Below are 12,701 nucleotides of genomic sequence, written 5' to 3' on the forward strand. Positions count from 1 at the left end.
GGTGCACACAGCCCCTGAGTCCACAGTGTGACTGGGCTGCTCAGGCCTCCTTTTCTCCCCACCTCCTGCCAGGGGAGGGGCTGTCCATGCAAATGTGTATCCATCCAAGGACTGCCTAGCCCCTCCCTGAGCCCTGGTGCTGGAGCTCAGCTCACACCCCAGACAGAGGAGGGTGGAGTTTGGCTTCACCCCTTGGGAGAGCCCTGGAGGGAAGCACCTGTTGTTACCATGAAAAGTCTCTGCTCAGGGGACTCTGCCAGTCCACAGAGGACACAGCTGCTGAGTCCCTTCCAGGACTCACTGAGTTCAGACCTGAGGCCTGAGCTCTTTTGACTAAATGGTCCTCACTGAGCAGTTAAGAGGGGACCACAGGGCAGACTCACAGCACCTCCTGCTGGTCACAAGGAGCACACCTCTTCATGGCCTGAGGCCCTGAGAGCCCATCTGGTTCTGCAGCTCCGCAGAGCCGCATCCCTGTTCACACACGATGCTCAGACTCCTAGATACTGTGACTGTGACATGATGTACACAATGACTCAAGTGTCTCATCCTGAGTGTGTCCCCCACATGGGAGAATCAAAAAGTGTAAAAATGACTTAGCATTTTAATATCCCTAGAAGAGATGCTGCAAATATCCTACCCCTTCATTTGTACATGATTTAGGACATGCATTCATTGTAAGTGTCCACCCCTTGTGTATTGAAACAGTGGACTCCGAGTGATCTCCCATGAATTCAGCCTCCTCAACTAACCTATTCTTTATTGTGTGGATGTTAACAGACCCAAGAAGCCCGATGAAGTCCAAGACCCGCCTCTCTTCAGCCAACATGCCACCGTAACCTATTGGAATAGAGTCCAATCTGACACGCACACATCAGTCCCTCACGTGTTGGCGTCCTTCGTCCATTTCTCCCAGTTCAGAACCACCTTCCTGTGGACTCGGGTAGTAAGATGCCCCTCACTCTGTCTGTGTGAGTTTTTCCTCTAGGGTCCTTTCCAGGGCTTTGTGTCAGTGAATTGAGTATTAGAGTTTCACTGATCATCTGCTGTAGCGAGAGTTTGTATATTATGTATTGTTTCCTAATGACTGTTTTCACCTGACTCTGTCCACTCTGCAGATCATCTTCTGTGTCCAGAATCTGAGGCACCACCCACCTGCAACCCGCGGTTCTTTACTCTGCACCTGGACCCCCACACATTTCCCTCATGTTCTGTGCTGACAGGCCTGCGACCTGAGTCCATGCAGCTGAGCAGGGAAGCCGGTTCCAGAGGAGGTTGACTGGGTTCTGAGGGATAGAGGGTGGGCCAGGAGTTTGTGTCTGTGGGGACCAGCCTGTTTCTGGGGATGCTGGGGAGGCAGGGATTGTAGGTCTTGTTCTGAACGGTAGGACTGAGGAGGTCATCCTGTTGCTGACATGGATTGAGCACCTGTGTCTGGGAGGGCCTACTGACAGGTGGGGTCCTTGCGAGTCAGGCTGCTGCTGGGTAGGCTGTAGGATCTGGTTGGTGAAAGCCCACCTGAGCCAAGGGACAGGAGCTCGGTGATGTTTCTGGGCCAGGCGGAATCCTACGTGCATAAAGCCACCTGACACCTGGTTCTATGGAGTTGGCCTGGCATTGGGACAGGCTATAGGTGGCAGGCTAGAGTTCAGGGTGTGGGGGCCTGGCTGTAACTTAGCCAGGATGGTGTGTGGCCAGCCATGAGCCCAGGTTCAGAGGCTCCACCTGGGGCCTGGGTCAGCAGAGCATTGGAACAACACAGGTGCCAGTTGAGCTGCTTGAGGACAGGAGCCTGTGGCACAGGAGACAGAGGGGAAGTGGTGTGGCCTGGTGCTGGGTCCATGGTGCTATTGGGTACTCAGGTCACACTGGCACAGAGGGAGCATCCCTCTCAGAGCCTGGATGCTGGGTCTACAAGGACAGTGAAGGGTGTATGTGACCCTGTCCTTCCTGCACCCCTCCATGTGTGGGGGTGTATCTCTGTGCTCCTCCAGGAGCTGCACTTGTTCACCCGGAATCCTTAGCTACTGTACAGACACTGTCCTGCTGGGAAGCTCCTCACTCGCAGGTTTCTGGGAGGAGAGGAGGGCTGGTAAGTCGTCTGATGCCATCATTAGGCAGGACGTGAGGGACACTTACAGTCACTGCTGATTCCACTGGTCCTGAGACACGTTGCCATGTGGGACTCCAGCCACACCACGATTCTGGATTCTCCTCACTTCAGACAGCAGTTCAGCTGATGTTGGCTGCTCATCTGGCTCTGGGCCCCAGACGCCCCTCCCTGACTTAGGTGAGCTCTCTGCCTCTCCCTTTTCACGGCTCTGTGGCTGTAGTTGCTCACCCGATCACACGATGTGGGGGGTGGAAGCCCCGACACACCCCATAAGCACTCTGCTGGTGTTGGTGCTGTGGTGATCATCCTGACCTCAGCCATTACACAGCGTTATTTTCACTGTCCTAAGATCCCTCCCCTGTGTGGTCTTGTCTACGGGAGGTGACTGTGATAAATCCAGGCCATCTCCCAGCTCTGTACACACCCTTGTTTTCGCATCTAGTGACAGAAGGTGATAAGAATTCCCACATGGCCACCTTACATCCACGTGACAACAGTATCACATTGCAGCCGCTCTTGCCTTCCTCCAGCCTCCACATGCTCATTCTCACCTCCAAGCTCCTGTGGACACAGGAGTCCTTCTAGAATATGCTTGTCAGGATGGAGGAAGGAAAGGTGTGTGTAGGGTACAGGGTGAGTATTGTCCCTGTAATCTATTGTGCAGATTGAACTCCTGTGCCCTCTGGTTACATTTTGTTTCCCAAGAAGGATACAGGTTCATGTCCTTGGAGAGGGACATCAGGACTCCGGGACCCACGTGGATCGTCAGTCTCCTTGGCTCTATAAAATTAAGTAGAAGCAAAAGCAAAGAACAACCCAAACAAAACACTGCATGAGCACCACCCTGCCATGCTCCCTGGGCCTTTTACACAGTTGACCCAGTGACACTGTTTCGATTGGAAGGTCATGCTTTCAGAGAGCACAGCTTCTATCTCAGGGCCCTTCGCAGGGTCCTGGGGGCTGATGCTGTCTCCGGTGACACATTATTCCTGGAGCACAGGCTTGTCACCAGGGTTAACCTCTTCACTGGTTGTCTTCTATGGAGGCAGAAAGTGTACCCGGGGGCTGGGACAAGCTGAGGGATACTCTCTGTCCTGAAATATATATAGATACACATACACTTATATTGTCTAATTCCCCTACATATATTTCCCCTCCTCTTCTACAAAAGTTTTTTTCTTTTAACCTTCACCCAAGGACATTATTATGGTTTAGAAAGAGGGAAAAGGGGGAGAGAGAGAGGGATGGAAACATAGACGTGAGAGGAAACATTGATGAGTTTCCTCACACACACCCCAACTGGAAGCCAAAGCTGCCTCTGAGTGTGTGCCCTGAGGGGGATCGAACCTGTGTCCTTCCACACAACCAGGGCTGTTCCACAGAGTTTTCTGAGGAGAAATGTCTTAATGTTTGTTAGTATTGATATAAATTTTTTGTTTATTTGTTGTAACCTATTAGAGTCTGCATGGTACTGTGTGAAAATGGAAAGAATTACAATTTATACCATTTTAATCCAGAATCCCCAGGGCTTATGCTCTCTGGTCGTGATCAGTAATGTTATTAACTGATTCAAACGTGTGTCAGAGCTTGTCCTGTGTGTGGCCCAGGGTCTTATGCCACTCCCCCCCCCCCCTGTGTGTCACTGCGTGAAGAATCATTGTGTCTGATCACACAGTGATAGTTGGCCTTGTCCTCCGGCTGCAGCCCTGAGATGACCAAAAGCACAGCTTTGGTTGAGGTGTTTTTGAGAGACCTGACTGGGAACCCCAGGTCCCAGCTGCTTGTCTGAGTCTGAGTAGTAGTACAGGAAAAACTGGGGAGTGCTCCCTGGCTTCTGCTGATACCAGTACATGTTTTTACTATTAACAATGAGGTCTCTGCTGAGGGTGCGGGTGAGTCTGGCTGTGGCTCCAGGAGATGCAGACACAGAGGGAGGCTGAGTCAGCACAGGCTGGGAGAGGGAACCTGCAGACACAGACACATGGGAGTGAACAGAAGGGTCAGGGTGCACTCTTTCTGGGTTGGTCTCTGAGGCCCATTCCTACCTGTGCAGTGAGAGAGGAGCATGAGGAGCAGAGGGGTCCAGGCCATGGTGAGCACAGGCTCTTCTCAGGCCACAGAGCTGGGGCTGGACTTCCCAGGCCTCTCTTATCCCCTCCCTGATCACAGACAAGGGGCTGCTTATGTAAATGTGTCCCCACCCAGAGCTTGTCCCCCAGGGGCACTGACAAGGTCTGTGGCCCTTGCCCTCCCAGCCAGGCTCTTGTGCTGGTTTCTATTGCAGGTGGGTCTGGGGGAAGAATCTGCTGGAACCACACACAGGCCCACGTGCAGGTAACTCAGACACTCCCACAGAGGACACACCTGCCCAGTCCTCCCACGAAGTAAAGAGCCAGGCAGCCCTGTGGAACCTTTAAGAGCAGAGCAGGCGCAGTCGCACAGCAACCCCTGCTGGTCTCTTTAAACCACTCCAACACCTCACCTTTCTCTGCTTACTTGACTCCCCTCTTTCCAACACAGGAGGGTCACCCTAACAGGGACAACACAGGAGCACTTTTGGTGTAATAGCCTGACCCCACCGTATGGGTTAAAACTCTGATATAATAGAGAAATTGTAACAGAGTTCTTAAGGTAAAGTTAGCCATGTTCTTTCAGTCCCTCATGAAGTTACCCCATCATATCTGTCACTTCCCAGGCTGGCCAGGGGCTCTCGGACCAGACCACCTTTTATTCAGTGAATCCCCACAGACACCCTCGCAGTTGAGCAAACATCTTGAATCTGCCCACTGCTGCAGGGTCCCAGGCTGACAGTGCTTGTTATGAGAGCAACTCTCTGATGCCTTATAGAACCCGGTCCTGTGCCCTATCATCACAATCACCCACTGAGGCAGGTCAGACGTTCCTAGGAGACACGTAGTCTCAGGAGGAGGAAAGGAACATCCTCATGTTCTCAACTGTGCAGCCCACGGTGCCTGTGTCTGTGACATGGAGACTGACGCTGTGCAGGTACTTGCTGTGTTTCAGGAATGAGCAATAATTTTGCCAATGGTTTCTCTGTGCAGGTGAACACAGAAAAGACACCAGACCACCTGCTGACTGTCACTGCCAAACCCAGGGAGCAGGGACAGAGATTGAATTTCTATGGGGCTTTATTCAGACGCCCAGTGATCTGAAGAGAGGGCGGGTTTGCACCCTAAAAGAACCTTGTCACATTTTCCGTCCAGGCCAATGTTTTTATAACAGGAAATTAACAAGGTGTGGAGGGGGGGTTGAAATTCAAGGAGAATTAGGTGAGAGAAAGTGCAACACTCTTGTCCTGGGCAGTTAGCTGATCCCTGGGACTAGTGGTCCTCTGTCTCTCCTTGGAACACAATGGTCCGGATGCCTCCACATGTCCCCAGGTGGTGGTCTGCAGCAGTGTCCCAGGAGGTCAGCAGTTTCTCCCAGGAGCCAGGCTGGGCCTTCTCTGTAGTTTCTGAAACAAAAGCTTTAACGTATGCATTACTTACTAGGCTTACAACTATTTACCTTAAACTGAAATGTTCCAAATTTTGAGTCACCTATCACAAGTACTCAAAGGTGGATGGTCACATCTTTTTAAAGGAAGCAGTAATTACATGCCATATTACAGAGATTGGCTGTGGGTGGTGGAGAGTGGATGACACACTTGGACTTGAGAGTAGGAAATGCTTAGGAAGTGAACTTACGCCTGTCTAATGAAGTTAACCACCCTCCCTAGAGACAGAGCCCTGGGGAATGAAACTCCAGCAAGAACTTGTCTTTTTTCCCGAAAATTAAAGTGGACATGGAGTTGAGTCCCACAGAGCCGGAGGGAGAGAGGAGGGGTGAGGGAAGCTGCAGCAGAGGAGGGAGGGGCGGTGTGCAGGGCCTGGGTCCCTTCACCTATGTTGGCTGCTCCAGGGACAGAGGAAACCTTGTCTCTGCCCAGGGTGCTGTTGACATATCACTGTGGACATGTCATTAGCAGCACAATATTGACACTTTAAGGTGTAAGCTTTGTGAGTAAACATGACTGTCTTCTTTCATTTTTTTATCCTCTCCTGAGGACATGCTTATTGACTTGCAAGGGAGAGGAAGCAAGGGAGAGAGAGAGAGAACCACCAATGGGAGAGAGAAACAGTGGCCCGTTGCCTCCTGCACCTGCACTGACCAGGGAATGAACCAATGGCCTAGGCATGTACCCTGAATGGGAACATAATCCCCAACCCTTTATGAGACAACACTCCAACCAACTGCACCACACCAGCCACGGGAAAGCATTTTATACATGCAGACACAGGGTTAATTTCTTCCCTCATTTCTACCCTGTGGGTCTGGGCAGTGGAGCTCCATCACCTCCCTAGTGTGAGACCCTGGAATGCCCTGTGCTCCCTGACTGAGTCACTCTTTCCTGTTCAAGAACAGGGCCTAGTGAGGAGCGCCCCCTGCAGGCAACTTCGCAGAAGTTTCTCAATAAAAAATCCTGAGAGACATGGAAGATCCTTGGGCCCAGGGGTTTCTGTCTTACTTCTTGGTCATTTGAGCCACTGTGAGTAACTGTAGCTGCTCCCACTGCCATGGTACACAGCACAGTAATAGTCAGCCTGGTCCTCAGGCTGCAGCCTCGAGATAACCAAATGTGCAGCGTTGGTTGAGGTGTCTTTGGATCTGGAAACTGGACTGGGGACCCCAGGTCCCAGCTGCTTGTCCGAGTCTGAGTAGTAGTACAGGAAAAACCGGGTGTGCTCCCTGGCTTCTGCTGGTACCAGTAAATGCTTTTGTCACCAACACTGAGGTTTCTACTCAGGGTGCAGGTGAGTCTGGCTGTGGCTCCCAGAGATGCAGAGAGGGAGGGTGGCTGAGTCAGTACAGGCTGAGAGAGGGAACCTGCAAACACAGACACAAGGTCAGGGAACAAAAGGTCAGGGTGCAGCCTTTCTGGGTTGGTCTCTGAGGCCCGTCCCTACCTGTGCGGTGACAGAGCAGCATGAGGAGCAGAGGGGCCCAGGCCATGGTGAGCACACAGACCGTTCTCAGGCCACAGAGCTAGGGCTGGGCTGCCCAGGCCTCCCTTATCCCCTCCCTGCTCACAGACCAGGGGCTGCTCATGCAAAAGTGTCCCCTCCCAGAGCTTGTTCCCCAGGGCACTGACAAGTTCTGGGGCCATTTTCCAGGGAGCCCTTCTGATGTGCTGGTTTCCCCTGTGGGTAGGGCTGGGGAAGCGTTCAGTGGCTGCCCAGCCCTCTCTGAGCCCTGGTTGCTGGAGCAAGCTCACACCCCAACTGAGGATGATGAGGATGGCTTCACCCTTTGGGAGAGCCCTGGGAGGAAGCACCTGCTGAAGACACGCAAAGGTTATTGTTCAAGAGAATATGCCAGTCTGAGAGGAGACACCTCTGCTGAGTCTCCGTGAAGGAGCACAGGGCCCAGCCCCCAGGCCCAGGCTCAGGCTCCTTTGGGTGATGTGTCTTCTCTGAGCAGCTGTTCAGGGACCACAGCGCAGTCCCACAGCACCTCCTGTTGGTCACAGGGCCCACTTGTAACCTGGACCAAAACCCTGAGAGCCCAGCTGGTTTGTGCAGCTCATCAGGTCACTGGCTCTGTTCACACATCCCGGGTCGGGTTCCCAGACACTGTGACTCTGATACGCTGTACTGGTTACTGGTGCATCTCACTCCCAGGGGTTCCCACCTTGGGAGGGGCAAACACGCACTCATATGACAACTTAATTTGGTTTCACCCCTGGTGAAGATGCGGCAAAGCACATGCACAGTGAACTTCCTGTATAACCTTACAGAGGACGGATAGCTGATCTGGTTTGAAGGTCTCACAGGGGTTGCTCAGGGAAATGAAATAGAAAGGGGGTTTTCCAGGAAAATGCTCAGAGGTGTATTCAGAGGAGAGTAATGCAACAAACATTTTAATTCATGGAGTGCATTTACAAGTTTTTAAAATAATTTTTAAAGGATTTCATGTATTTATTTAGAGAGAAGGGAAGAGAGGGAGAAAGAGAGGAAGAGAAACATCAATGTGTGGTTGCCTCTCACATGGCCTCCACTGGGGACCTGGCCTGCACAGCAGGCATGTGCCCTGACTGAGAATTGAACCAGCGACCCTTTGTTACAGCTTGTGCTCAATCCCCTGAGCTATACCAGACAAGGCATTTACAGTTTTTATATAGATCTGATTTAATTTAGTATTAATTGGTAAAGAAAATCATGATAATAATGGCTTTGCTTGGTTTCACAAGTACCAGTGGAGAATGCAGACTGCTTCTTCATTTCAGAAATTGACTTGCAGTCTTACATTTGCATGGTTCCTCTTCTCTGTGTCACACGTTTCCTGTCAGAATCCTGTCACAGATGTCCCAAATTCATTTCTATTTTAAATAAGGCTTTCCCTGCCTGGATTGTGTTCCTCATTGTCTCACTTTAGTAACAAGATAACAGTTGGGTGAGATGTGTTTGCAGACAAGCTGTCTGGGCAGTTAGAGGCAGAGACCAGCATGTCGCTCTGTGCCTGGATCCACTCTGCTGTACCTGTGCCCACGGTCCCATGGTCCCCACTTGTCTAGACTCACCGGGGCCCCTAGTCAATGACTCTGACCAGGATCACTTGCTCACCTCAGGCACTGTGTCCTCAAGGCCCTCAAGGAGTCTTTCCCATGCAGCTCAGACTCGGCCACCCCAGCTGAAAACCTTCAGGGGCTCCTCAGTGCTGGTTACACAGAACCCCAGCTCCTCGGATTCCCTAAAGAGGCTTCATGACCTGATGGCCGACCCTCCCCTTGCTCTCAGACACCAAGCTTCCCTGACATTTTTATAGCTGGAGAACCACGGACAACTTTTCCTGTGGTCTCCATCCAAGTCAAATTCTTCTTTCTTTGTTGGGGGGAAAAAGCTTAAACTTGAGATTATAGTGAAAACACAACTTTTGGTCATTTTGAGTTTCTCTTAATGACTGGACCTAAATGTATCATCACAGAGAGGCAGAGAATTTAAAAATACATGTGATGGAGAGAATTTTGAAGTTACACAAATTGTAGAGAATACTTCATAAAACTCGCGGTCTCCACCATCTCCAGCACATCCTCCACAGGACCCCTCCTGCCTGTCTGCCCTCCTCCGGGACTGCAGCCCACCCCCTGGCTGCCTGTGAAAGCACACAGTCTGTCAACATGTGTGTCTGCTCCTGTGCGCGCATCAGATGCCCTCAAACCCTCGCGCATGAAAGCAATGGAAGTCAGGACTCTCACAAAAACCTGTGTGCGCTGTGGTCCATTCAAAGGAGATAAGATTGTCTAGAAGGCTGGCCCATAACAAGCCCATGGTGGCGTGGGAAGTTCATTGCTTCTGTGTAAAAATGGCAGAGTCCTTCCTAAGCCTGAGATAACATAATGCAGGGCACACAGAGTCCTCTCTCTCTCTCTCTCTCTCTTGACTGGTTCATTCACGTCTTCTCTCCATGGCAACATTTGGGTCTAGCAGCCAGTCAGGGCCCACAGCAGGCCCCATGGGATCCAAAGGACTGAGCTACCACACAAAACAGAAACCCTGGACACTGGCCTTTGTTCTGGTCTTGCTGAAGCCACAGCTGGCCGTTTTCCATGGCAGGACAGACTGACATGTGACACAGCACCAGCCTTCTATTTCCACCCGAATCAATCTTGCCCCCCGCACAGTCTCCCATGAGTGAGTCAGAGAAGTGCTTTCCTCGGGGTCCCGTGAAAGGACACAATTTCCACAAGCAACATGATGGGCCACTGGGGTCTCTGGGATCACACCTGCTGTACACAGGCCCTTCCTACCCCTGCTCAGCATTGTGGGAATGTTTTACTCTGGAAACAAGGCAATTGTGTTTGATTTGAAAGAACTGTATTTCAAGCAGATATTTCACTGACACCACAAAGATGAACAGATTAGAGAGAATGAAACCCTTTGGTATTAATAGAGTGAGTAACAGACAAAGCAAACTCCTGAGTGGATGTTGGTTACAGGGAAGGACAGGGGACTGATGAGCCAGGCAGGGGCAGGGAGGGCAGATTCATCACTTGTCCCCATGGAGCAGGAGATCTGCGTGGCTTTGGCTTGTGTTCAGCTCTGGAACAATGATCTTCAGCCTCTCCCGGGGACTGGATCTTAAAGGCAGTCAAGAGGTTCTGGTGACAACCCTGAATTCAGAGCATGAAATTCAAACCCCGGGATGGTGTCTCCCAGCTATTCTAGGTCACAAATGCTCCCTACCTGGGAGCCCTCGGGAACATTGCCATGGTCACCCCCAATGTGTCTGCTGCTTCCTGTGCGGGAGAGGCTCACCTGGGGTCTGGGCTCATCAACAGCCTCAGGGGGGAGGAAACACAGGCACACACTGGGGACTCCCTGCTCCTGATGTCCTGCAGCCCAGCTCACAGCCTGGATGGCTGGAGAGCCCAGGGAAGTGTGAGAGGACAGGGGGACAGTCGGTGCCTGTGGGCTCAGGAGAACCCACTGACAGTCATGAGGTCACCAGTCATGCAGGGTGTCCAAGGGCCCAGTGTTCAAGGTCAGGCTGAAGGGCCTGGGGCCGTGGGCATGTTGAAGAGCTAAGACAAAGTTCTCACTATGACATTAATTTGTGGGTTCATGTGACTCTCTGGATTGTCACTTGTACTTGCAGACACAGTATTGTGAGATAATAGAGAAAATATATATTGGTCTCAGCCCCATGACCTTGAAATTTCCTGGGTTACAGGTGTTCCTTTTGTTCTAAAGAGGTGACTCTGGGTGGGAACTGCTCACTCACAGACAGAGGCACCATTCGAAGCCTGAAATTTAGAGATATGCCCCCATTTCCTTGAGGAGGGATTAGGGCTCAGGTGGAGGTAGCAAACTAATTGAAACCACGGGAGGGGCCTGAGAGCCTTGGAGTTATAGCCAAGGCCAGGAGCGAAACCTGTGGACATCATGTTTGTGATCGTCACCTGAAGTGCGGGTATTCCCGTGGGAGAAAGCCGTCTCTGTGGAACTGACAGCATCTCCAGGCAGTCGTGTGAGAGCTGAGTTGAGTGGTGGGACATCCAGCTGGTGTCACAGAGAATTGTTATTGCGAAGAAAAATCCCTCCACATTTTATGACCAGAAATGTCAGAAGAGGTGGGTTTTGTGTGAATAAAAAACAAGACACAGCAGTGGAAAAAAACTGATTTTTTTCTTAAAACTATTAATTTTGTTAATATTTACTCCAACACTGTGGAGATGCTCAGTCGGGATTTGTCACCCCTCCAATGTGAGTTACCCGGGGACGGCCTGTGTTGTCACTCATGACTGTGCTGTTCCTTCCCCTTCCACAGACATTCTGATGCAGAGGAGCCCACGTTACAGAGGCCTCCACAGAAGCTTCAGTGAGACTCAGAGCCATAACTGCTGGGCCCAGGGGTTTCTGTCTCACTTCCTCGTCATCTGAGCCACTGTGAGCAACTGTAGCTGCTCCCACTGCCGTATTCTTTAGAACAGTAATAGTGGGCCTCCTCCTCAGGCTGGGCCCCCGTGATGGTGAGGACGGCTTTGTTCCCAGAGATGGATCCAGTGAAGCGCTCAGGGACCCCAGAGTGGCGGCTGTTTGTGTTGTAGATGAGCGTGCGGGGAGCCTGGCCTGGGATCTGCTGGAACCACTTAGGGTAGTTACTATTAGACACTGACCCAGAGCTAAGGCCACAGGTGAGCGTGACCGTCCCTCCTAGAGACACGGACAGTGACAGCTCTTGAGTCGCCACAGCCTGAGAGCTGGATCCTGAAATGAAAACAGACACTTTAGAAATGAGGAAAGAAGGCAGGAGGTCCTTTCCAAATCTGGTCTCCAAAATGTCCATGAACCTGGGCAGATAGTGAGGAGTAGGAGGAGCAGGAGGGGAGTCCCAGTCATGGTGCAAATGTTTCCAGGACACTCTGGCCACACAGCTGACATTGGACACTCTGTTGGCTCCTTTATGTCCCTCATCTCACTAGAGGGAGGGTTTTTGTTTGGGTCATGCTTCATGCAAATCTCAGTTCTTTATTTCCCCCACCCTCACTTCCGTGCATCCTCAGCCCAAGGTCAGTCATTGGGAGAACAGCTGGCCTGCCTGTGGGTTCTGAGTTTGTGCCCTGGGAGGAAGCACCTGCTGTACAATAGACCTCAAGCCAGTGAGCTTCTTGCCTTCAGGCTCATTAAATCTGAATTTACTGCAGGCCCTGATCACCTCCAATGGATCCACAGCTCCCCCTGGTGACAGCCTTAAAGAGTAGTAGCAATAGTGTGAATTATTTAGAGCAAATGTCTCATTTCTTCCAAATATGTTGCAGTCTTTGAAAATGTCCAGGTATCTTCAGGCTCATTGCTCTTCGGTCTTTGTAAATATTGTTAGTTGTTTTTCTCCTCAGTTCCTGGAATTTAATGTAACTCTTAGTCTGTTCTTCAGCCCATCTAGTGGGGTTTTTAGTCATCTAAGGTCATTTTTATTCCAGTAAATTTCTTCCATTTGAATTTATAATGTATATTTTATTTCTGCGGTTAACTCACTTTTCACTTTTTTAACAGAGACCATAATTTTTGTCAAGGTAATTTTATGATTG

At 51.1% G+C, this 12,701-nt stretch overlaps 1 pseudogene and 1 gene segment (V, D, J or C); both read right to left on the reverse strand.

Moving 5' to 3' along the window:
- Nucleotides 1–3,724: 3,724 nt before the first annotated feature.
- LOC118992162 (probable non-functional immunoglobulin lambda variable 11-55) lies at nucleotides 3,725–7,167 on the reverse strand (annotated as a pseudogene).
- A 4,163-nt stretch (nucleotides 7,168–11,330) lies between these two features.
- Nucleotides 11,331–12,034, reverse strand: LOC118992159 (immunoglobulin lambda variable 7-46-like). The segment is given in 2 exon segments: nucleotides 11,331–11,880; nucleotides 11,964–12,034. Coding segments are annotated over 2 exon segments (384 nt in total).
- Between the last annotated feature and the right edge of the window lie 667 nt (nucleotides 12,035–12,701).

Source organism: Sturnira hondurensis, unplaced genomic scaffold (genome assembly GCF_014824575.4).
Source record: "Sturnira hondurensis isolate 20B ecotype Veracruz unplaced genomic scaffold, ASM1482457v3 Scaffold0007908, whole genome shotgun sequence".
NCBI lineage: Eukaryota > Metazoa > Chordata > Mammalia > Chiroptera > Phyllostomidae > Sturnira > Sturnira hondurensis.